Below are 23025 nucleotides of genomic sequence, written 5' to 3' on the forward strand. Positions count from 1 at the left end.
GCTAATCTGATAAATGATTGATTAATCTTGTAGGGGATCAGAGAGCTGCTGCTTAGATTTTAGAAAGCTCTTTTTGACTTTCTGTTGGATCAGTTTTCATCCCTGCTGAGACGTGTTGGGAAATTTTGATCACTAACACATCTGCAGAGTCCAACGAAGTCTGCAATGAGAACAACTGAGATTCATTTTAAAATCCCAAAGCCAAGAATGTGAATTGGATTTTAAATCTTGCACAACACTAAAATTAGGACAATACATCCATGGCCAAACTGAGTTCACAACTAAACCTTCTAACAATCTAGCCACCTTTTAGCTCAGATGAGATTTTGTACCAGCACCTTATTGTAAATTGCACTTCTTCCTTTGAAGCAATACTTACCACTGTCTTGCATAAACCTACTGTTATCATTCACTACTTAGTTACAAATTATTGGGATCATAAATGCAGAAAATTGAAACTGAGGTTATAGAAAACATTAGTCATGCTTCTCCAAAACAGCCCCTCTTTTTCCTGCTTCCTGTTTTTTTGCAATGTACTTAATCTGGGAGCCATGTCATCTTAAAAAGGTCAGTATCTCACATTTTGGCCTTGGAATAGCTCTGGGGTAACATTTTCAAAAGTGCTTAAGTGGCTACGGAGCCTATGGCCCATTTTCAAAAGTGACTTAGGCACCTTTTAAAGGTATTTAGGTCCCTAAAGATGAAGGATTTTCAAAAGCATCAGACGTTCCCAGACTTAGGCAAGCGTTCCATTCCGGAACGCCTTGTGTAACTTGAATTTTGCATAAGTCGGAAACATATAACCAACCATTACGCACGTGCACACACAACCCCCCTCCTCTGATTTCTAGTATATGGAACTTTTTCCATAAGTGCAGATTTGCATAAGTCAGGTTTGCATAACCCGGTGGGGCATCTGTCAAATACATGCCTAATTCCCATTAAAGTTCTGTTACCTGGGAGACAGAATGTGAAATTTAAATGATTCTCAAGAGCAAGTGAAAGCCGTGAGGGTGAGGAAAGTTGCTTACTCCAGGGTCTGTGGCAATGCATTGACAGCCACTTAGCACAGCTGCAAGTAAACACAGAAAGCCAATTTCCTTATGAAGGTTTATTTATAAAAGTCAAGGTGTTTGGGAGTCACTGCTACATATTCTGGTGATTCCAGTTCCCTTGTGTAAAATGCACCACGCTGTGCACATGCAATCATTTATATTCCAGATCAAACATTTTCTTCTAGTGTTTAACACATACACTTCACGTTCCTTAGTGCACTCTACAACACGCACAAATGTTAGGATATGCACATGTTGAGTTTTTCGATGAAAAATATTATAAAAAATACAAACAAAACCCAAACTATCAACATGAGAAGCAATGTGCAAATGAGCCCAGCTACTCCCAGTCTGTGTTGTTTAAAAAGGGGACCTCTACTTATGCTCTGTGTCAGAGCTACTGGATTGGGAATATGACCATCTGCTTGGAATTGTACTTAAAAATGACCTAGTCAAATATTAACCCCCTTAATACTAAGAGAGGGGATTTTAACTGGCTAACTGCTTCTGTTTTAAGGTTAATATTTAGACCACTGATAACTGCACTAGATTCGCTATAGCTATAGTGAATACAGCCTTATATTTTCATACATTGTTTGTCACTATGTTCACTATAAAATGCTTAAGGCTAGATCATGGCCAGCCCTCATGTGGATGTGCAAGAAGGGGAGGTCCCTTTATGATTCTTGGGCAGTCACTTGTTGCCACTGCAGTCCCTGTGCTTTCCTGAGTTCCCTGCAAGTGCCCCCTCAGGAGCAAACCCTTCAAAAGAGATAAGAAGGGGTAGAAGGGAGGCTCAGCTATGACCCCAAGCCAGCTGGCAGAGCTGGCAGGCCAGAGAAGGGATGTCATGCACTGGAAAGCTCCACTATACACAATGCTTCCCCGATCCCTTTCCTACCCACCCCCAGCATGGGCACCATCTGGCTCTTAACAGGAGAAACTCTCAAGTGCCTGAATAGTTTCACTCTTAGAAAACAGCTATCTGTGCATGATGCCTGCAGTCATGGACGATGAAGGGAAGGTGGGACTACCCGCACTTCCCAAAGCCTGGTTCCTTGGTTAGCTCATCAAGTGGAATGTTACAAACCGTTGCTGACATGAATGTAGCCACTTCACAAGGGCTCTGCGCAAATAGACACAGGGGGAGATGCTGCCATACATCACAAAGCAGCCAGACCAGTCCACCCATTACAGAACTGCTGCATGCAAATACAGTGTCATTTACATTTTGAGTGGAGGTTCAGACTATAAACGCATCATGCTCATTTGTTCTGAACACATTAGATCCCATTAAAAAACATAACCGATTTTAAAAAAATCATTAAAATGTAAAAAAAAAATCCAGATGTACTTGGGAATCCCCTGCTCCTCTTACCTGCCCCCTCCCAAAAAAAAGCCCTAAAGAAGGGAATAGGGGAAAAGCGAGAGTCAGAACAAATTTCTTTTCAGGCTGAAGATTGTCCATGTCAGAAATCTTTGGCTTTGGGGATAAGGATACTTGAATCAAATTTCTTCCCCTAGACCAGGCCTGATGTTGCAAACCCACAATCCTGTGAGAGTAGTTGTGACACATGCAAGTAGCCCCATTGCCTTTAAGGACTGCTCACATAAGGGTATGCACGATCTGGACCATGTGAAGGAATTCGGTCTCCCTTTTTTTTAAGACTATGTGGGTCAATATCCATTCTCACAGCAAATCCTGCCTGGGGGTGGGGAAACCCTCTGGTAATGCCACAAGGTCCTCTCATAGAATTTCTTTCCCATTCTTCCCTTGAGGAGGAGGAGTTTCTAACCCTGCACTGGAGGAGGGAGAGGGCCTTGAAAGCCCCTCAGAACCCTAGATTCCTCAGGGAAGATGGTTGTACTGCGGACTCTACTCTTAGGCCCTGATTTAGCAAAGCACTTATGCTTATCTGGAAGTCATTAGGACTTAAGCACGTGCTTAAGTGCTTTATACAACCAGGGCCATAGTGCAGAGATCCAGCCCTCCCCCACTGCACCCCTCAGGAGCAGTGCTGCCATTGGTCCCACCCATTTTAAAAGAGGCATAGATGACATAGACTAGATGGCTAGAGAGTGAATTTATACTGTCTGAAGCAGCACTGACTTGCAGGCAGATTTCTGTTCAGGAATCTGCCAGGTTCAGAGGGGAATATCCCACACACCCTGACTGCTCCCCTGCCTTCATCCCCTCCTGATTTACAGACCCCAGCCCAATGTCTTCTGCGGGCTCAAAGATGTCAGCGCACCATTCCTTCCCTTTCCACAATCCCCTGGCCAGAACTCTTTTGCCAGCACAAATGATGGGGAGTGTGTAGGCCAGAAAGAGGGAAGAGAGGCTAATGTTTCAAGAGTACCGCAGGTTGTTGGCCCCAATTAAACACCTTAAGCTTTCTGAAAGAATTAGTATAGCTAAACCAGTTAATAGCATCCTTCCTTAATTCTTGCATTACATTTAAATATGACCAAAGTGAACCCCTGGCTATTTAACAGGCTCAGATGTTGGCAAAGACAATATATATATGTACATATATATGGCTAGAAATTAATGTCTGATACTATAAAACTATACACAATACAATGAAATTATATTGCAAACTAAACGCTTCACACAATCTTTTCACAATACCCCATTGATTTGTTCTAATGCTGTTGGGTTTAATTGCTGCTGCACAAGTATCTTCCATGTGTTCAGCGCAATGTGCAGAATTCTGGGTTAACACCCTGTTTCAGCAGAGCACTGGAGCACGTACTTCCATCCACCCTTATTCAGCAAAGTGCTTAAGCACTGTTGCTAAAGTCCCATTGAAATCAGGCACAGGCTTAAAGCACTTTGCTTAACAAAGAATGAGTGTTGAATCAGATGCTAAAAATGTAAACTAGGTGATTGGTACATGTTACTCTTCTGATTGTTATCCATCTCTGGTTAGAGCTGCTGCCACCCTGGATTAAATATTTTACTCACTCTTTATCTAACTGGTCCTGAGAACAATTCTGTCATTTATACTAATAAATGCACATAAATACCAGAAATTAAAAAAACAGTCAACAATATGGTTCAAAGCAAAACGAGCACTGCTCAGTATACTGGTTTCCATTAATGAGATTTATCGCTGCAAACCTGGCATTCTGGTTTTTTTTTAAAATCCTCAATGGATCAGAAAAATAATGAAGTGACATTGTTAAGGTATTCTAGGTTTGGCAACACTAATATTTTTACTTTACAACATGGAATAAGAATACACGTCAGTGTAATATTGATGACGTGATCAGCCTAACTTAAACACATGTAAACAATAGGCTTTGACAATACTTACAAGTGCATCCTACATCTGGATCCACAAAGGCGGAACCCTGCGGCAGTCAGTGGGGATCTGTACAAGTGTGGAGTTCCAACTGCACAGATCTGAAAGCAGGATTGGGGCCTCAGGGCGTGATCCCGCAAACCGGTATTGGCATAAGTAGTCTCTACTCACCTGAGCAACCCATTGACTTCAATGGAACTACTCTCACAAGTGAGGATTATTCACATGCTTAAGGCATTGCAGGACAGGGTGGTAAAGCCCCATTTTATACAGAGAATCCTTTATCAATGTAAAATGATCGTTTTTTAACAGAGTTTTAAAAAAAGGACTACAAAAGATTCAGTGGGTTTCCAGCTGATGCTCAGTAAGACATATTTTAACCCTAGGTTGTGGATATCAGCTTCATATATTCCAATAACACAATCATATTTTCATAAACATTAAACTAAATATGAAAGTTAATAACGTTAATGGTTAAAGGGGACAGTAACGGAAATGAGCAACCTTCATTACAATGATTTTCCAGTGTCTTCCCTTCTGACCAGTGGATGTTGTGAGATTGCCGTTGTGTCGGCTGCATTCAATACCACTTCGCATCCTCCAAGGCATGGCTACTGCCGGTCTGCTTCCACTCGCTTTTTACGAACTATGCCAGTAAAATCAAAAACCATCTCTCAGCGTTAACTTACTAAGCACCCGAGCACACGTCTCAATGTGACACTATTTGGGACTAGAAAACTGGGTTATTCGTACTTCCCTTCTCCAGGACCCAGTTAAGGAAAGTGCATAGTACCCTCAACTCTCACTCAAATCAATGGGAGGGTTGGCCCATCAGTATTTTCTAGGACATGGACTGGCAACCTTTGGCCCGCGACCCGCCAAGGAAAGCCGCTGGTAGGCCGAGCAGGTTTATTTACCTGCCGCGTCTGCAGGTTTGGCTCATTGCAGCTCCCACTGGCCACGGTTCGCCCTCCCAGGCCAATGGGGGCTGCGGGAAGCGGCGTGGGCCGAGGGACATACTGACCGCCCTTTCTGCAGCCCCCATTCACCTAGGAGGGTGAACCACAGCCAGTGGAAACTGCGATCAGCCGAACCTGCAGACACTGCAGGTAAACAAACAAACCGGCCCGGTCTGCCAGCGGCTTTCCCTGGCAGGCTGCGGGCCAAAGGTTGCCAATCCCTGATCTAGGAGGTACAGGATTGTGTCCAGAGATTTCACAGATTCATAGTTTAAGGCTAAAAGGGGCCTATGTCATCTAGTCTGAGTAACCATGTAACCACAGGCCACAGAATTTCACCCAGTTATCCCTGTATTGAGCACCGAAACTTGAGTTTGGCTAAAGCATATCTTCCAGAAAGGCAGCCAGTCTTGATATGAAAACTTTAAGAGATGGAGAATCCACCATTCCTCTTGGTATTTTGTTCCAATGATTAAATCTAGGTTATCAGTACGGCTTGTATCATTTGGTTTTTTTTAAAGGCCATATTGCTCCAACTAAATTGAAACAGGTACTGTGGGCTGTGTGGGAGTGCTAGATCCTCCTCACTGGATTCATTTAAGTGTGATGTAGCCAAAAATCAACAGCTGTTCCAATTGCAAGAGTTTCTCTTGTGGGGTTACGAAATAAGTAAAAATTCTGTTGCTCCATATGCTAACACTACATGCAAATATGCATGGTTAAGTCATTTGATGGCTTTGTGAGAAACGTATCTGTATGAAAGAATCAGACGTTTTATAATGTACTTTCACATGGTACTGATTACTAACAACAAGGAAAATACCAAATCAGACCCAAAAGGAAACAGTTTAGTCTCAGAATAGATCTCTAGGTTGCATGGGCCATTGGATAACACAGTAAACCTTAATTAACCCACGGATCTGCACTGAAAATGGATTATTTTGAGGGGATGCAGTTTAATGAAGCATGGATCAATGACATTCTACTATTGTGCCCTGAGCAGGGCTACTCGGGGTGATGTCTCATCAGGGCCGCCCAGAGGATTCAGGGGGCCTGGGGCAAAGTGGGGGAGCTGCGGCGCTTGTACTCACCCGGCAGCGGTCCAGGTCTTTGGCGGCATTTTGGCAGCGGGGGTGGGGGTGGGGGTGGGGCCTTCAGTCGCTCTGCGTCTTTGGCAGCACTGAAGCCCCTCTTGCCCCCCCGCCAAAATGCTGGCCAGGGCCTGGGGCAAATTGCCCCACTCGCCCCCCGCTCTGGGCGGCCCTGTGTCTTATTCCCTGCAGTGCAATGGAGGAGTCCCCTGGCACTCAGCAATGCACTGTGAGAGGCCTGGGAAGTTCTAACTAGTCCATTGTGCTGGTGCTCCTTGCCATCCACAGCATTAGCTATTCTGTAACCCTGTTCAGTCTGCACTGAGCCATAAGGCCAGATTAATGCTGTTCATACTAGATAGGCTTTGGTGTTACCAAACTGCACTGAGATGCCATGTTTGTGATACTGGGTTTCTGAAATACAGAACAAAACAGGCAGAGCTGGAAGAATACTTCTCATTGCAGCATGCCAGTAATGACAATGTCTGGCTAGGAACTTCCTTTAATGTAAACATTAAAGCTCTTGGCAAACAGACTGCATTATCCCAAAGCCTTGCAGTGCAAATGTCCGTCATTTTGCCTCTGCTTCCAATGTTTTGCTTTTCCAGATATGGTTTTATGAAGTAGTCTATTGTACTAAATAGTCAGTGATAATTTGCCAGTGCAAAAGAGGAAAACTGACTAGATGCAAACCAGGAGAAGGCAAAATTCTGGAGTAACTGTCTAAATGATACGGTTTACTGAGTCCTTTCTCAGGCAAACACCCACTGACTTCAGTCTGGGTTTGCCTCAGTAAGGACTTAGCAAAAAATGAGCAAATGCATACTTTGCTGCAGATACTTTATTTTTTAGCAATACTTAAACATCCTGCTGAATTCCCATGATATACTTTATTTCCTGAAATTCTAATTGTCCCCAGTAGGATAAAGGCTGGTTAAATCTCTCAACTGATTAAGGACCTCAGGATCTAGCACTATTTTGATTATTTTTTGTCGACAAAATGTATAAGGAGGGCAGGAGTTGGCCTGCGAGAATTGCTGATGAATGTCTGTAACATCTTACCTAGATCGTTATTTTTAGTGATAGCTGCAGCTACCCTGGTTCTTGGACCTTGCTTTGTGAACTGGTATCCAAATTTGAGAATCTTGGAGTTCTCCTCAAGCATCTGGGCAATCTCCATCTCTACAGCTGTCCCCATCTGCTGTCTCTGTTGGGTGACACACAGTGAAAAGAAAAGGAAACATCTTCTCACGAAAGAGAGAGAAGTGGTTACATTCAGTAATGTGCTACAAACTGGAGAGAGAAACCCATCTCTGGAGAACTTCCTCTGGGCTTTCTTTTTAGCATTGGTCAGTTTTGTTTTCTATTGCTTAGCAGCACGTGCTTGGGAATGAGGTGCAGAAAGTCTGATCCATAGGATTTTGCCTTGCCTCTTTGACAGATCCCAAACCTCAAGTATTATAGAAGAACATATGGAACCTACCAGAAACTAAACAAAGCAGGCACCAGTTTACTGCCCGCTCCTTACCTGGTTGTCAATTTTGATCTCCGTCAGGGTTTCATTCTCTTTTAGTGCATCAATCAGTGCCAGAATGCCAGCCCCAGTGATGAAATTGGATTCTATATTTAGACTCTTCAGGGTCTTGTTCACTTTTAACATATCTGCAAAAGCCTGAAGAGTCAGGGAAGAGGTGGTATGAGTTTGAAACTCTGAAAGCTTCAGATAACACCAAGAATCTGAATTGTGGTTAATACCTAGAAAAGCATTGCAAACAGAGTCATGGAGGAGGAGTGTATTCCTAGAACAGAGCAGGTTATAATGCCATTGTGCACAGTCACAAGAGACATCTGAAAAACAAGCCCCTCTGTAGCAGGGCAGTAACCCCGCTCCTGACGAAAAGGGGTTAAAAGCAGCCCTGGAGAGGACTGCAGCAGGGAAAGGCTGGGCTGATTGGGGAAGGAGCCACAGCTGGGGCCACGCCCCAATCAGCCCACAGCTGGCTGTATAAAAGGGCTGTGAGCCAGGAGCTCAAAAGGAGTCTCTCTCTAGCTGTCTGAGAGAGAAGGACCTGGCTGCCTGGCAGCTGAGACAAGTACCTGAGGTGGAGCAGTGCTGGGGAAGGGCAGAGGGAGCTGGGGAGCTCCAGCCTGAAAAACCCCAAGGCTGCAGGCCTTGAAAAGGGCCTATGAAAGGTACTGGGGCTGCAGAGGGGCAGCCCAGAGATAGGCGAAGGCAGCAGGTCCTAACCCCCCTGGCTGATGACGGGTGGGTTACAGACTGCAGTCTGCCCAGGTAAACGGGCTAGAAGGGGACTGGCAGTAGCCACTGAGGCGAGGTGGGGATAGCGGGTTGGGGGTTCCCCTGGGTGGGGAGACCCAGACTGTGGGTTACTGCTGGGGACAGAACCCTGATGTAAAGGGCACCGGGGTCTGGGAGGAACATGGGGGGGCTAGTGGCAGGTCAGACACCGGCCTGGAGCTCGGGGCTGGAAGAGCAAATTCCCAGGATGACCAGCAGGAGGCACTGCACCGGTGAGTCATCACCCTGCCACACTCTCCTAGAGACAAATGCAGCGTTAGTGAACAATTCTGTCTTTTCAAGCTGTGTTTCAACTTACAACAGCAACAGGGTCATTGCTTCGAGTGGCTGCGAGGCTGAACTTCTTCACGTGAGTGTTGGTTTCCAAAGCCTTGGCAAATTCTTTCAGCGTCGGAATTGGGATGTTCTACATTAAGATAAAACCCAGTAAACATGACAGCCAATCACATCACCAGACATTTATTTTGATGATAGGCTACATTAATTAACACTGCCTCTCTGTACAACTTCTTAGCTATTCCCTGTGCTCTACAAACCCCGTCAGGCCAGAGTACTGTAACTTGCGTAGCTTTGTGGCTGCCCTTGAAGACTGCTCAACGCCTTGAGCTAGGGCAGAATGCAGCCACCACCTTTTAAGCATGGCCGGCCAAAGTGAAAATACTGCTCTGCGCTGTTTTTCATATTCATTTCCAGGTGCAATGAAAGGTGCTGATTTATTTGTAAAGTCCTAAACAGTCTGAGAACTGATGATCCTCTAGGCATCTCTTCTACCATGCACCATCCTGGAAATTAAGGCTGGTGGCAATCTCTTGCTGTCTGTCTCCAGGGTTGAAGCATGGCCATAATATTCTCATTGGCAGGCCCCCATTGTCAGCATAAGCTCCCTCTTGCAAACTGACAAAGCCTGAGTTTGGCCCCACGGGCTGGAGTGTAGAATGTATCTGTTAAATCTGGCTTTTTAGCTGGGACACAAATTTGCTGCTGGCTGCGAGGAGGTCTATTAATTGGTTGCGGATTTGTTACCGGCAGGTGAGAGTAAGTGCTGAGCTGTGGTACAGCTTTGTGGTTGTACTGCTGGATCATTGGTATTGCTTATTTTTTTTCAAATATATACTCATGCCCAGAAACAGTGTGATGAGGGGTGAATAACCAATCCATAAACCCTTAGTACAACAGGCACTGGCAGCTTTGGGCATGAGCCTAAGTCTTGATACGGAATTAGACACCTGGAGGTGAGATTGCTACCAAACAAACTGTACTGATAAAGAGGAGGATACAATGAATCAACTCAACATGCCGGTCCTATTAAAAAATTACTTACTTTTAAAACAATAGGAAACAAGAAAGGGAAAAAAATAATGAGCTGCTATTTGTCACCACCTCTGAGCTCACAGCAAACACTAACAAAGCTTTATTCTATTCCTAGATCCAACCAGCCACTCTAAACTGTGCAGACAAAGGCTACTTCTCCAGCTCAGGGTGGGGGGGCGGGGCTTGTTCAGTGTCTTTTCATCTGTGGGCTAACTGAATGAGGCCAACGATTGTGTGGTACCCCCATAGGTGCTGGAACAAGGGGGGGCTGCTGCACCCGCTGGCTTGAAGTAGTTTCCATCAGATACAGGGTTTACAGTTTGGTTCAATGACTCAGCACCCTCACTATACAAATTGTGCCAGCACCCCTGGGTGCCCCATGAGGTATCTTGCTTTGCCAGCTGTTAGAGAAATGAAGGCAGAAGGGAGCCCTTGCTCGAAATTCTAATTGGCAGCTAATTCTATGTCAGGTGTTGGTAACCCTTGGAATAACTGGGGCAATTCCTGTCTGCCTCTCTTTGTCTCCTGAGTGTCCTGTTCCTCCCAAATATTGTAAATGCAGCAACATGTTGGAAAACAAAACCCCATGCTTCCAAAAAAACACTGTAAATCTTGTCATCTCAGATGAAACCTCCTGCAGCAAAGAAAATGAAGCCACAACCCCAATCCAAATACCTTTATGTTGTTCAGATTGACTTCGAGGAGGCTAGGGTCATTTGCTCTCATCCTTTGCAAACTTGCTTCCACATTGGTTGGATTAGGTGGCTCCTCGAAAATTGGCTTGACCTTTTCACCTTTGACCACATCTGAAACACAGGATTGAATTAAACATGCATCATCGGAACTAAACTGGCTTTTCCAAACTCTCACTTATGTTTGGGTTGAGGCATGCTGGATGTTGCTGTGGCGAATCTCATGTTTGTGATGAATACTTGTGAGCCATGGATCATTGTGGAGGAAGGGTTCTGGATTTCTGACGAGTGTTTTTTTGAGATGCTGATGCTTTTGTGGCCAATAAAGAATGGTATCACATTCAGTTGTTTCTCCCACTGTTTGTTATTAGTTTGTGCAGCTATACGCAAGAAAGTGAGTGCAGCTAAAGTGCAGAGATGAATAATTATTGAGATACACTTTAGAACACTTCTTTTCTAGCAGACCCATTAACACAGCCAGATGAAGGTGACATGATGCGTATGGTATGACACTCACTGTGCTATATACACTAGAATTAGTGTTATACACCAAATTGTGACCAGCACCGTGCTCTTTCCCCCATTCTTAGATCTCTCTGTGGGGGTCAGCTACAATCCAGTTGGGAGCACAGGCCGTCTCTTTTCTAGTGCCCTTGCAGTGCTCTTACAAAGGGTAGGAGCTAGGTAAGGGCGTGGCCACACCTCACTCCCCTCTCCACAGCTGACTTGGCATGAGGGAGGAGTATATTGCACCTCCTCCAGGCCAGGCATGGTGTAGATCAGGGGTGGGCAAACTTTTTAGCCCGAGGGCCACATCGGTGTTGTGAAACTATATGGAGGGCTGGGTAGGGAAGGCTGTGCTCCCCCAAACAGCCTGGCCCCTGCCCCCTATCCGCCTCCCTCCCACTTTCTGCCCCCTCAGAACCCCCAACCCATCCAACCCCCCCTGCTCCCTGTCCCCTGGGGGCCCCTGACTGCTCCCTGGGCCCCTAGCCCCTTATCCAACCCTCCCCCCCGGCTCCCCACTCCCTTACCATGCTGCTCAGAGCAGCAGGAGCTCGCAGCCCCGCCGCCCATCTGGAGCCAGCCACGCCACCTGCGCTGCCCGGCAGGAGCGGCAGGCCAGAGTGCTGGTGACGTGGCGCGCTGAGGCTGCAGGGGAGGGGCCGGGGGCTCAGGAGTTCAGGGGCCGGGCAGGATGGTTCCGTGGGCCAGACGTGGCCCGCGGGCCATAGTTTGCCCACCTCTGGTGTAGATGATGAGCCACTATGCTTGCTAGGGTGCTGCCAGGAGGAGACTCTGGCTGCAATGTATCCCCTTTGCATTCCCTTCCAGCAAATCTAATGAACATCTATTTTCCTTGAAATTAAAACCAAACCCAAACTGTGCCCTTTGGGTGGACAGTCACCCTTTCTTCTGTGAGCTACTTTGAGTTGGAGCCTGCCTTTCCTGCAGATCTTTGCCATCTCCTGGAAGTTCTGGCCCCATCAGCACAAAGGAGAGTGTATGGTAGGAAGTCTGCACCGGAGAACCTGCAGGCACAGAAGGTTAGTTCCAGCCCCTTCTGTGCATCTGTCCTTGGGAAGGGAAGCATGTTAGCCTATGGTATGTGACCAGAGTCCTGAGCTGTATCATTAGGGACAAATTCTGTCCTCAGCTTTATGTGCAAAGCCCCCAATGCAGTCACTCTGAGCCAACCATGGGAATCCAGCTCTGAGGGAAGCATGTAGTCTATTGCACAGGATATAAAATAGCAATATTGAAAGGAACCCAGGGTTTATGGTCCTGCCATAAAGCCTGCAAAGGGAGATGCACTTGTGAATATATTTGGTTATATTCTGAGAAAGTGCCCCTTTCCCTCTAAACACACAGTGCTAACATCAAAGACTATGATGATGAGGCCCTTTAGCCTCCACCTCCATCTCTGACATTAGCAGCCCATCTATAAATTCAATTAGGTCTTGTAAAATTGCAACATCCGCACATTCTAAATAATAAAACTATCAAAGCATGAAAAGCAGCTTTCTGCCAGCACCGAGATTTATGAAGCCGTTGCATATCCCTGCTCCAAAGCAATACAATTTTTAATGTTGGCAGCCATGTACTATAAAAGAAAATCAATCATTCCAGGAGATGCATAAAAATCATAGCATACGACACAATTAATACCTATAATTCCCCGTCTTATAATTGTGGAGATGAATAATAAGCCTTGCCCACCCAAGCTGCTACAGCCAAGAAAGGAATGTGTTACTGACCACAGCTGTGTTTAAACATGGTTATTTTGTAGTGCAGAAAGTCATGTTCTAGTCAAGGGGCTTGTGTTGAAACCTGAAAGTTTACATGCACTTCCATGAGGTGCAATGGGTGACACTCATCCTGGTGCACTGGGACAGGACAAAGCCAATGCACCAATTAAATCACACCTAAGCTCTTTGTAGAACTTAAGTGTTACATAAACCTTGAACTGGATTTCACTATTTGAGCAGATTCCAGCTCTCTTTGCTATAGAGCAGTGGTCCCCAACCTTTTCGTCTGGCGGGCGGCAGACGAAGGACCATTGCAGTGGTGGAGCACCCGCCGAAATGACGCCGAATTTCGGCGGCATTTCGGCGGCAACACCTCTCGATGACACCACTTGCCGTCGACAAGCGACGTCATTGAGAGGCATCCCCACCGAAATTTGGGAGCAACGCCTCTCGATGATGTCACTTGTCGACGGCAAGCAGCGTCATCGAGAGGCGTCCCCGCTGAAATTCGGGAGTGACGCCTCTCGATGACATCACTTGTTGGCGACAAGTGTCGTTATCGAGAGGCTTCCCCGCTGAAATGCCGCTGAAATTCAGCGGCATTTCGGCAGGTGCTCTCCCGGGGGCCAGGACGCAGGCGCATTAAGATGCCCCCGTGGGCGCCATGGCGCCCGCGGGCACCGCGTTGGGGACCACTGCTATAGAGGATGTCCCAGTCCACTCCCCACAGGACCTCCCAATACCTCCATAAATACTCCAGTGGCAGCATTCAGAGAGTTACTGATGTTGGAGATTGCTAATAAAATGCACTTGGAGAATTGACCACCCTTTGGATTCAAACTAAAAATTGCCCCAAAACATTTTGGCATATGTAGCAGCACTCTACTAAGCTGAGAGCCAAGGACCAGCCATTGAAAGACTGTTTGTTAAAGATTGTAACCCTGTCCACAGAGTAGACTTTCTACTTTACCATGTCATGAGTAGTTAGCAGTGATTTTCTCCTCCTGTTGTGCTGCCTGCCACTGCCCATTAATTTCATCTTATTTCTTTAACTAGGGAACTGTTTTGTCATGTTAACAATCAGCTCTTGAAATGTGTTCCCCTTTTTTACTGAAAAATTACACTTAGCTAGGAAAAGTTATTGCTTTTGGACCAAGGAACAAAGCGATCTGACAGAGCAACTTTCTGGTGTTAAATTTGTGATTGGAGCATAGTTTAGCAAACCCACATAGTTGACGTTTTGACCCAATACAACAAAAATAATCTCAAGTTTATGTGAATTAGTACCATAAGCAGTTGCATGTTCTGGGATAGCCTGCAATTTGCACAGATTCCCACTGGGAAGGATTGCAGAGATATCTCAATCCTGTTCTGCCTACCTCCATGCTCTCCTCTTGGGTAGGGTGACCAGACAGCAAGTGTGAAAAATTGGACAGTGGGTGGGGGGTAATAGGTGCCTATAGAAGAAAATGCCCCAAATAGCGAGACTGTCCCTATAAAATAGGGACATCTGGTCACCCTACTCTTGGGTCATCTCTTCACACAGATAAGGGAGGAGATGAAAAGTCCCTGCTGACAAAAACTGCTATTGTCACAGCCCATATAAGAGGGGAGACTTCTTGTGTGGCTACCTTTTCCTGTGCACTTAGGCAAAGGCCCATCACAATCTAGTATTGAAATGCACAGAGGGACGCAGAATTGGAACCCTGGATCTGAACATCCATGAACTCAGGATGTGCAAAGGCATTGGATCCAAACTTTGCAGCTTCTCCCTAAATTTGCGGACAGGCTGAGCCAAATCCCTGCAGCAAAGAACTCCAAACATCAGGGGAAGTTCAGATCTTGAGCTAAACTCTGCAGCTCAGAATCATCTCTGATGAAAAGGAATTTATAAAATTTGAATTTTGTTTAGGTTTTTTTTTAACATCTATGACTGTTATTATTTTTCTGCGTGCTTACACCTCCTGCAGAATGTACTTAACCACAGAAAGAACACACAATATATCATTTAAAGTGTACTGGGTATTATTTTTAAGTCCAACAGAAAAGCCCAAGTGATAGATCAGATGCAATAATAGGGAAAGCATTATTTTCACGTACCCTCCTCACAGTGCTGAATGTAGCTTGGTGGACCTGACATATTGTGAACTGTGCTAGAAACACATCAAGCATCAGGTTGTACTAACCTGGAATTGTCTCAGCTAGGGATACTACCCAGTTAGTGGCCCACAGCTGTAAGGGCAGGCAAATGTATGTACTGTGATTGGATGAGATGCTCTGACTTGCATAATGATCACATTGTCATTTCTCAGTAGCTGTGCAGATGCCAATGCTCTACTTACTGCCTTTGGAATTCCACATCCATATGCCCCTGGATGCCTTAGCTTCCCATTCCACTCCCACACTTATTATCCTGGGCACTCCCAATCCTCTCTGCCACCACTATCTGGCAAGCCTTGATTGTGAGGAAAGCTGAGCTCCCTGCTAGAGTGATTTATTTGTGTAGCACACTGTCGATAGTATGAATTTTTAATTTAAATTATATTTAATTTAAGAGCTCCTCCTTATGATTAATGATGTTGGGTTAATCAAGGATTGGTCCAGTGATATTATACTTATTAGACCAACAAGCCCCAACATGTCTATAACTACCTAAGAACACAAGCAGACTGCAGAGGAAATCTGTTTACTTACTTCTCACACTTCCTTTTCCATCTTTACTGCTGGTTCCTTCTTCATCAAACTCTGGGTTGTTGACCATGTTGTGTACCCCAAGAACAGCTAGAAACATAAAAATGCCGGTAGTAGAATCCAATGTTAATAAAGTTTGCAAAAGAAACATGCACTTTACAAATTTCAATTTAGTTCCCTAGCTAGATTATCAATCAGAGAGTTGTTACTGACTTGGGTCATATGTGTTCATAGGTGAGGCTTGGTTAACCTAATACTATAAGTTGAAAGTTTAGAGAACTTGACTGTAGGTTCTTTCCTACAGATGCACCAGTGGAGCATGCATATTATGTGTCTATAACCTTGTACACTTACATTCATACATGCACATCATAATCATCTTGGGATATCTGTGGGTGCTAAAGTATGAGGCAGGGAGAAATGAAACATTTAAACATAATGGAAGACCCAGCAATAAGGATTTATATGAGAACTAGAAATAGGCTGATGAAAGAAACCAGACTTCAATAAAAGAAGCAGCAAATAAAAATTATCTTAGTACAGAGGCAGTTTCCACAGTATTCTATCAGAAACAACATAATGGTTGGGTATCTGATCCTTCTCCTTGGATTAGTTGCCTGCTTAGACCTGAGGGAACCTTTCTATTGTGTACAGGTATCTATGACTCGAGAATGAATGACTCACTGTTGATTTTTACCTTTACACAGATTTTCCTTATGCAGACACTGAAGAGAGTGACTGTCTACAGATAATCTCACTTGTGACTATTACACTGCCATTATGGGCTATTTGCAACCCTCTGTGTGAAATGAGGATACAATATGAAATAGAAACTTTGTAGATAGCATATTTTGTGTGAGATGCACATTGGGTGTAGTGGGGCAGTATTCTGGTTGTTTGAAATATGTTTTCAGGTACACAACATTGTGTCTTTTACAAAATAGTGAAAACAGTTGCAAATGCTCTGAATGATATTGAAGGCCCAATTCTAGAAGGTGCTGAGTACCTCCAATGATACAGTGGAAATTAAATGCACTTGGCGTGAAAAGACACTCATGGCATATCTACCCTTCGAGCTGAGGGTATGAGTCTCAGCTTGAGGAGACATTGATGCTAACTCTCATCAAGGTAGCGTGCTAAAAATAGAATGTAGCAGCAGCAGCATGAGCAGCTAACCACCTCGAGACTGTCCCTAGGGTCTTGGATGGGTCCGTACTTGGGGCACTTACCCCTCTTGCCACTCGTGCTGAGGCATCTACACTTGATTTTTAGCATGCTAGCTTGATGATAGCTGGCACAAGTGTCTCCTCAAGCTGCGAATCACACCCCCTGCTCGAAGTGCATACAACTAAGCGCATTAGCGATAACATTAGAACGATGCAGGCTTGAGCCCATACTAACACTTATGCACCAGTGTTTGCTCCACATTTCTAACATCTGTGCGCATTTTAGAGGCCTAGATTCCATACGGGCTTAAAAATAGGGTGAGTAATAGAGAGGCTGACGATAGACAGGTCTAACCAGTGTAAGAATAGAGCATGCTGTGACAACTCAAACTCCTGGTGGAAGGGCCAGGCAGTGCTGGGCTGAAGAAGACTGTATACTTACAAACACATTAACTAACCTGCAAGGTCATAGAGCTCAGTATCAGAGGCACCGGCCAGGGCTTCTTCTAATTCTGGCTCCAGGGTTACCTTCTCTTCGGTGTGAGTTTCTATGGGCTTTTCTTTAGGGATAAATATTTTTCCTGAGGGGGGAAAATCCAAAAGTGAATATTGAATTACTGTGACAACTCCTCCCCATCCTGACCATACAGGGAGGAGACCTATGTAAACAGTATTGTTCTATATTGTGCACCAATGTATGTTTCCCTATTAATTTCTACACCTTCAGCACATTTCTACTGTATGTTGGGGTAGTTTATTTTTGTGGAAGCAAAGGTCCTAAAATCTATACTTTAGCTCTGGAATCTCCTGTGCCTAGTGGCACATGCGACAATCCATTTTTCCCACTACTGTCTGTCCAGAGTAAGATATTTGACTCTATGGTAAGCTGTCTGCATGATGGTCACATTCTTTTTGATCATCCTGCAGTAAGGTATTCTTTGTCCTCCATCCCTTCTCTTCCTTCCAGGGGGGATCCAATCTAAGACATAGCTTGTGCTTCTGCAACTGGGTAACCCGTTGGCACAGCCAAACCACTGTAGTTGTCTCTGTCTGATTATTGAGTCTGCAGTCTGCTGACCTGTGCAACACAACACTTCCACATTGGTTAGACGATCTCGCCAGTGAATCCCCAAGATTAGTCTTAAACAACACTGGCAGAATGCAGTCAGTTCCAGCTGTGTACTTCCACCATCTGCTACATTTCCGAGGCATACAGTAGCGTTGGGAGAACATTAACATTGTACAATCTCATTTCAGTCTGTAGATGTATCTTCTTACTCTTTCAGCTGTTTGACAAACTGAAAAAATACCCCCTGGCTTTGTTGATTCTTGCCCTCACTTCTTTAGTGAGCTGACCATTAGCAGATATTGTACCTCCAAAATAGACGAAGTCATCAGCTCTTTTAAACTCTTCTCCATCGGTCACTGATTTGACAATGCTGACAGCATTCTCTCCTGCCTCCATGATCATGGTCTTCTATATACTGATACAAAGTCCCACTTTGACCACTTCTGCTTTTATGCTCAAAAAGAGTCTTTTCATTCCATTCGAGTTGGGATCCAATATCATATCATCTGCAAAATCTAAGCCTCGCATATTATCTCTTGTCCAAACAATATCAGTGTTCTTGGCAGCAGCCATCACTGTTCTCATCACAAAGTCTGTAACAATGCATAAGAGAAGTAGGGATAATATGCAACCTTGCTTTATGCCAGTAACAACCTTAAACTGATAGATTTGAAGAGTTAAAGCCACCGATGAATGACATTGAAGAACAATGGCAGTTTTTCAAAGAAGCAAATGTTGATGCAGCCAGGAGTACAGTGGGGGCAAGAAGATGTAAGAAAGAAGAATGGCTCCAACCAATCCCTGGTGGTTTGTTGAAGAGAGGAAAGAATTAAAGAAGAGAATTCAACAAGCACAGGACCGCAGCAAAAGAGCTATTCTGCGACAAGAATATGCAGACAAAGACAAGGAAGTTAAAATATCAGCCAGAGAAGAGAATGGATGGAAAATAAAGTAAAAGAAGCTGAGGTGGCATACAAGAAAGAGAATTCTAAAAAAGCTTTTTCTAGAATCTAAACAATTGACATCACAATTCTTGAACTGTTGTGGCATTGTGAAGGCTCGAGATGGTACAATTTTAACCAGAGTAAGAAGAGAGAGCCCATTGGATGCAATATTTCCAGGTTGTGCTTAACCAGTCAGAACCACTAACACTCATTGAGAGATGTGATGAAACAGTGGACTTACCTGTATCACTAAAAGCAATCACCTTTAAGGAAGTAACTAAGGCTATAAGCCAACTGAACAGTTAGAAAGCGCCAGGCTTACGATAGATGCTGAAATGTTAAAAGCTGGGGAGGAAGTGGTGGAGGATTCCATGTGCAGGTTGGACAGAATGGTTTGGGAAAAGGAGATCCAACCTAAAGACTGCAGAAGTGTTATCTACAACATCCCTAAAAGGGGGATCCGTTTATTTGTGATAACTAGAGAGGGGCATCAAGGACCAGATCAGCTAGGACCAGCTGCTGGCCTGCTCCCTGACTAACTTTGCTGCTAGGCAACCAATAAGCCCAGCTACAATGCCTTGGAACTGACTGAGCCCCTGATTGGCTGCTGGTTTAGCTTATAATACTGGCCCCCAGAGCAAGTCAGCAGCTTCTCAATGTCTACCGTGCCTACAGCTGTACTTGTTCTTGGTTCAGTCCTTGATTCTGCTTTCTTTCAGCCCTTGTTCCAACCCTGTTCCACCCCTGCTGCCCTCTGGCTTCAGACTTCCAGCTTTGATCCACGGCTCCCCCTCTGCCTTATGGCTCTGGTTTACCCTCTGGCTCTGGCATTTGGCTTCTGTTTTTCTGGTAATGACCCTTGGCTTGTTTCCTGGACTCCGCCCATCTTGGGCCCAGCTCTAACTGGTAGGCTGAACTCTTGCTTCCATCACTAGGCATGACCACCCATGGGCCAGTCAGCTACAAGAAGTGACCTGGAAACGTGTTTTGCATTATCATTTTGAATAGGATAAAAACTGCTATCGATAAAACTGATACCCTGCAGTGTCAGTGGTTGGGATTTTCAAGTACTCACCACTGGGCATTGCGTTCTACACTTGTACGGGTGTAGAACCAGGCTGGGTGCTAATCCTGGGCAGATGTGGGTCTGTTTAAGGACAGTGTTTTCTGAGGAATTGAAGGCAATTCAAAAAATCCCTCTGCAGGAACCTTCCACTCAACAGAAGCCTGTTCACGGGCACATACGCTGTGAAACCATTCGTAGGGACTGCACTTCCTCCTTCAGTAGCCCTGTGGATTTCTTATTTAATCCAGCACTCTCTGATATTCATTGAAAAGGACATTTCCCAAGGCCCATATGCTGATCCCAGGACCACAGGGCACAAAACTAGGAGTGAAGCAGATGTATTTGCTGCTACTTCCCATAAGCTACAGCCATTATTTGAGCTTACCACACAGGTACCAGGGGGAAGGAGGATTCAATTCCCCAACTGCCTCTGTGTAATTTCCAACTTTCCCAAAGGCATTCTGCCCCCCTCTGTCTCATCAGCCAATCATATGATCGGTCTTCCCATGACCACCTCTGCAAAGATTTAACCACATGTTCTCAAAGGACCAAGTTTCCCTGCCACAGACCCTTGTACAACCTATCCTAGACCCTTTCAATTCTTCCCCCACTGGACACTGCTCTTATATAGGCATTAGCAGGTGGCTCCATGTAGCTTTTCTCAAAGGCCAAAACCATCAATCTCTATGGTACTTCCAGTCTATGACAGCTGGATCAGAGGAAAATCTAGGTCAGTTTCATGAGGAACTGGACAACATTAAAAGCCACGCCACCAGCTTATGTTGTATTCACTACTATACTCATTTACATTTTGAAAACAGACAACTGTCATTTATAAGCAGTGGAGTAACTGCACTGGATAATACCATTGATCTGGTAAGTCAGCGATTCCCAATTTGTTACTGTCCATAATGCTTTTAGACTCATTTAGCAGAAATACAGCTGAGCAGTTCCCTTTGTGCCTTAGTCCTAAACAACTAAATTTCTATCAGGCTTTAGATAATTCCTTTATACTGAGACTGCAATGACCTTTGGATAGAGGTGAGTCTGGTCCATTGTCAGTTCTAAATTGTCTTATTTTCTGCAAGTTTTGACACCGTAAATCAAATGCTTGGAGTACATCCTGGGCCTTTCTGACACTGTTCCGAAACAGCTTTATTTTCATTTGTCTCAGTGATGCCATTCTGTCACCATAAATGAATGTTGTTCTGATATTGCTCCTTTCAATTACACATTCCTGTGTCTTTTGCTTTTCAATAGCTGCATGCTTCTGTGGCTTAAATCTTTTTTCCATGATGGTCCCGATTAGCATTTTTAGGCAAATTAATCTGGGTATTATCTATCTCTTCCAGCAAGTCTGTCTGCACCAATCTCAATACTGTCAGCCTCCAGCAATGAATTTAAAGACTGAATGGGCTCAAACTCTTGAAACGAAAATTGAAGACATAACGTCACGGTTGGCTGGCCCAGAAGTTTACTTCCCTTCTTGCCCACAAACTCTTCCATTCTTCCATTCTTATTACAAAAAAATCTCTGTTCTACATGAAGAATTGCTTAAAATGCCAGCTGACAAGTGACTGATAAAATAATACTTTGTGTTTCTGTCACACATTCTACCCAAGGATCTCAGAGCACTTCATAGGCATAAATGTATTTCACCCTCAGTACATTCCTGTGAGGTAGGTAAGTATCCTCATTTTACAGATGACCTGATTCAGAGACATTCCAGCAATATCAAAGAAAACAGTCAAGTGCAAGTGTTGGGTGTGTAGTACATAGAAAACTTGCAGCAAGAAATACTTAACTCTGTTTCCGAATGAAGGCAGGTTATATTTGTCAGATTATCCACAACTCAGAACTGTGCTGATAGATGTGATTTGCAGATGCTATAGTGAAGAAAAAGCAAATGCTCCTAGCCATACCGTAAGATTTAAATCCCCCTAGGCTATAGCTGATCAAACTTAGTGTCTGGTTGTCACCATGTACCCATCTGTCGTGAATCATCTGTGCACCAGGATGACCTAGAAGGAGCAAACCCACATTTTCAATGGTAGAGGACCAAAACAAAAGTAATCAGAATATCTACGTAAACTATCAGTAGAGTGGGCCATTGGCTGTCAAGTATGTTTCCTTAAAGAAACATGACAGCCACTTAAGCCCATTGACGTTAGGTAGACTAAAGACCTTGAGGAGACCTGACCTGTCTTCATCCCACTTACTGTAGGCCAAATGTCCTGTTGCACAGTGAGAAATCCATACTGATGAAAACAGTAGAGTGTAAAATACAAATGGGAGTTTTGGTTCATGTTTTTTCCATGCAGCTTGTGTGTGTGTGTGTGTGTATTCATATATATAAAGTATAAAAAGAGTTTATCAGGCATATGTAATTCTCAGATTGCAGCCTGAGTCTTTTTTGTTCTCTTGCTTTAAATTTTTCTGGTTATTACTTCTTACATTCGATGAATCATTGAAAAATTAAGTCCTATTTATTCTTGATTACAGAATGCTTGAGTGACCTTTGATGTGAAATTCAATAATCTTGGAACTCTGCCTTACATAAATTACACACAGGATTCACATTTTCCATCTAAAGTAAAGTATTCTTTCCTTTTGATGTTTGCTTAAATTCCTCTCTAAAAATACTTGATTTAAAATGTAATTAAATGAATTCTTACCAGCAATACACTGAGTTATAAACAAGAAAACTGGCCAGGCTCAATTCGGTTGAAAGCTGAAAACTAGTAATATAAAAACAGTCTAGTATAACTCCTGTCACATTAATACACCTTTCCATCAGGAACTACTTACCCTGTATCAGATTTTATCCAAAACCAAACAAATAAACATACAACACCCCACCCCCTCAACAATCTTATATTTAAAGATTGTTAAGTTTGCAAAGTCAAGCACTCAAAAGTTCTCATAGTCACAAAAGTTGCTGTCACAGTGTGGCTGGCTGGCCCCTGTAACTGAAGTAGGTCCAGCTCTGCTGTGCCAGAACAAGTGCTTCCAATTGGGCCAGTTAAGGAGGGGGAGCTGTATCTGGGTCTATAAAGGGTCAGAGAGTGACCCAGTGAGTCAGCACTGGCTAATGAAGCAGTAGC

The 23025-nt window shown here is 44.3% G+C and overlaps 1 protein-coding gene across 3 annotated transcripts in view; it reads right to left on the minus strand.

The window, feature by feature from the left end:
- Positions 1-1096: 1096 nt before the first annotated feature.
- Positions 1097-23025, minus strand: part of LOC120373266 (tropomodulin-2) — a 54936-nt gene continuing 33007 nt past the window's right edge. For 2 of the 3 annotated variants that reach the window (XM_039491470.1, XM_039491471.1), the window contains 7 exons: positions 17301-17423; positions 15680-15766; positions 10720-10850; positions 9032-9139; positions 7942-8085; positions 7476-7620; positions 1097-5009 (listed from right to left, as the gene is read on the minus strand). In XM_039491470.1, the coding sequence (XP_039347404.1) occupies positions 4975-5009; positions 7476-7620; positions 7942-8085; positions 9032-9139; positions 10720-10850; positions 15680-15766; positions 17301-17423 (773 nt within the window). In that variant the 3' untranslated portion in view covers positions 1097-4974. Of the gene's footprint in view, positions 5010-7475; positions 7621-7941; positions 8086-9031; positions 9140-10719; positions 10851-15679; positions 15767-17300; positions 17424-21843; positions 21994-23025 lie in introns of those variants that run through there. The other variant, XM_039491472.1, reaches the window with a different exon arrangement.

The sequence above is a fragment of the Mauremys reevesii genome, linkage group 10 (assembly GCF_016161935.1).
Source record: "Mauremys reevesii isolate NIE-2019 linkage group 10, ASM1616193v1, whole genome shotgun sequence".
NCBI classification, from domain to species: Eukaryota; Metazoa; Chordata; order Testudines; family Geoemydidae; genus Mauremys; species Mauremys reevesii.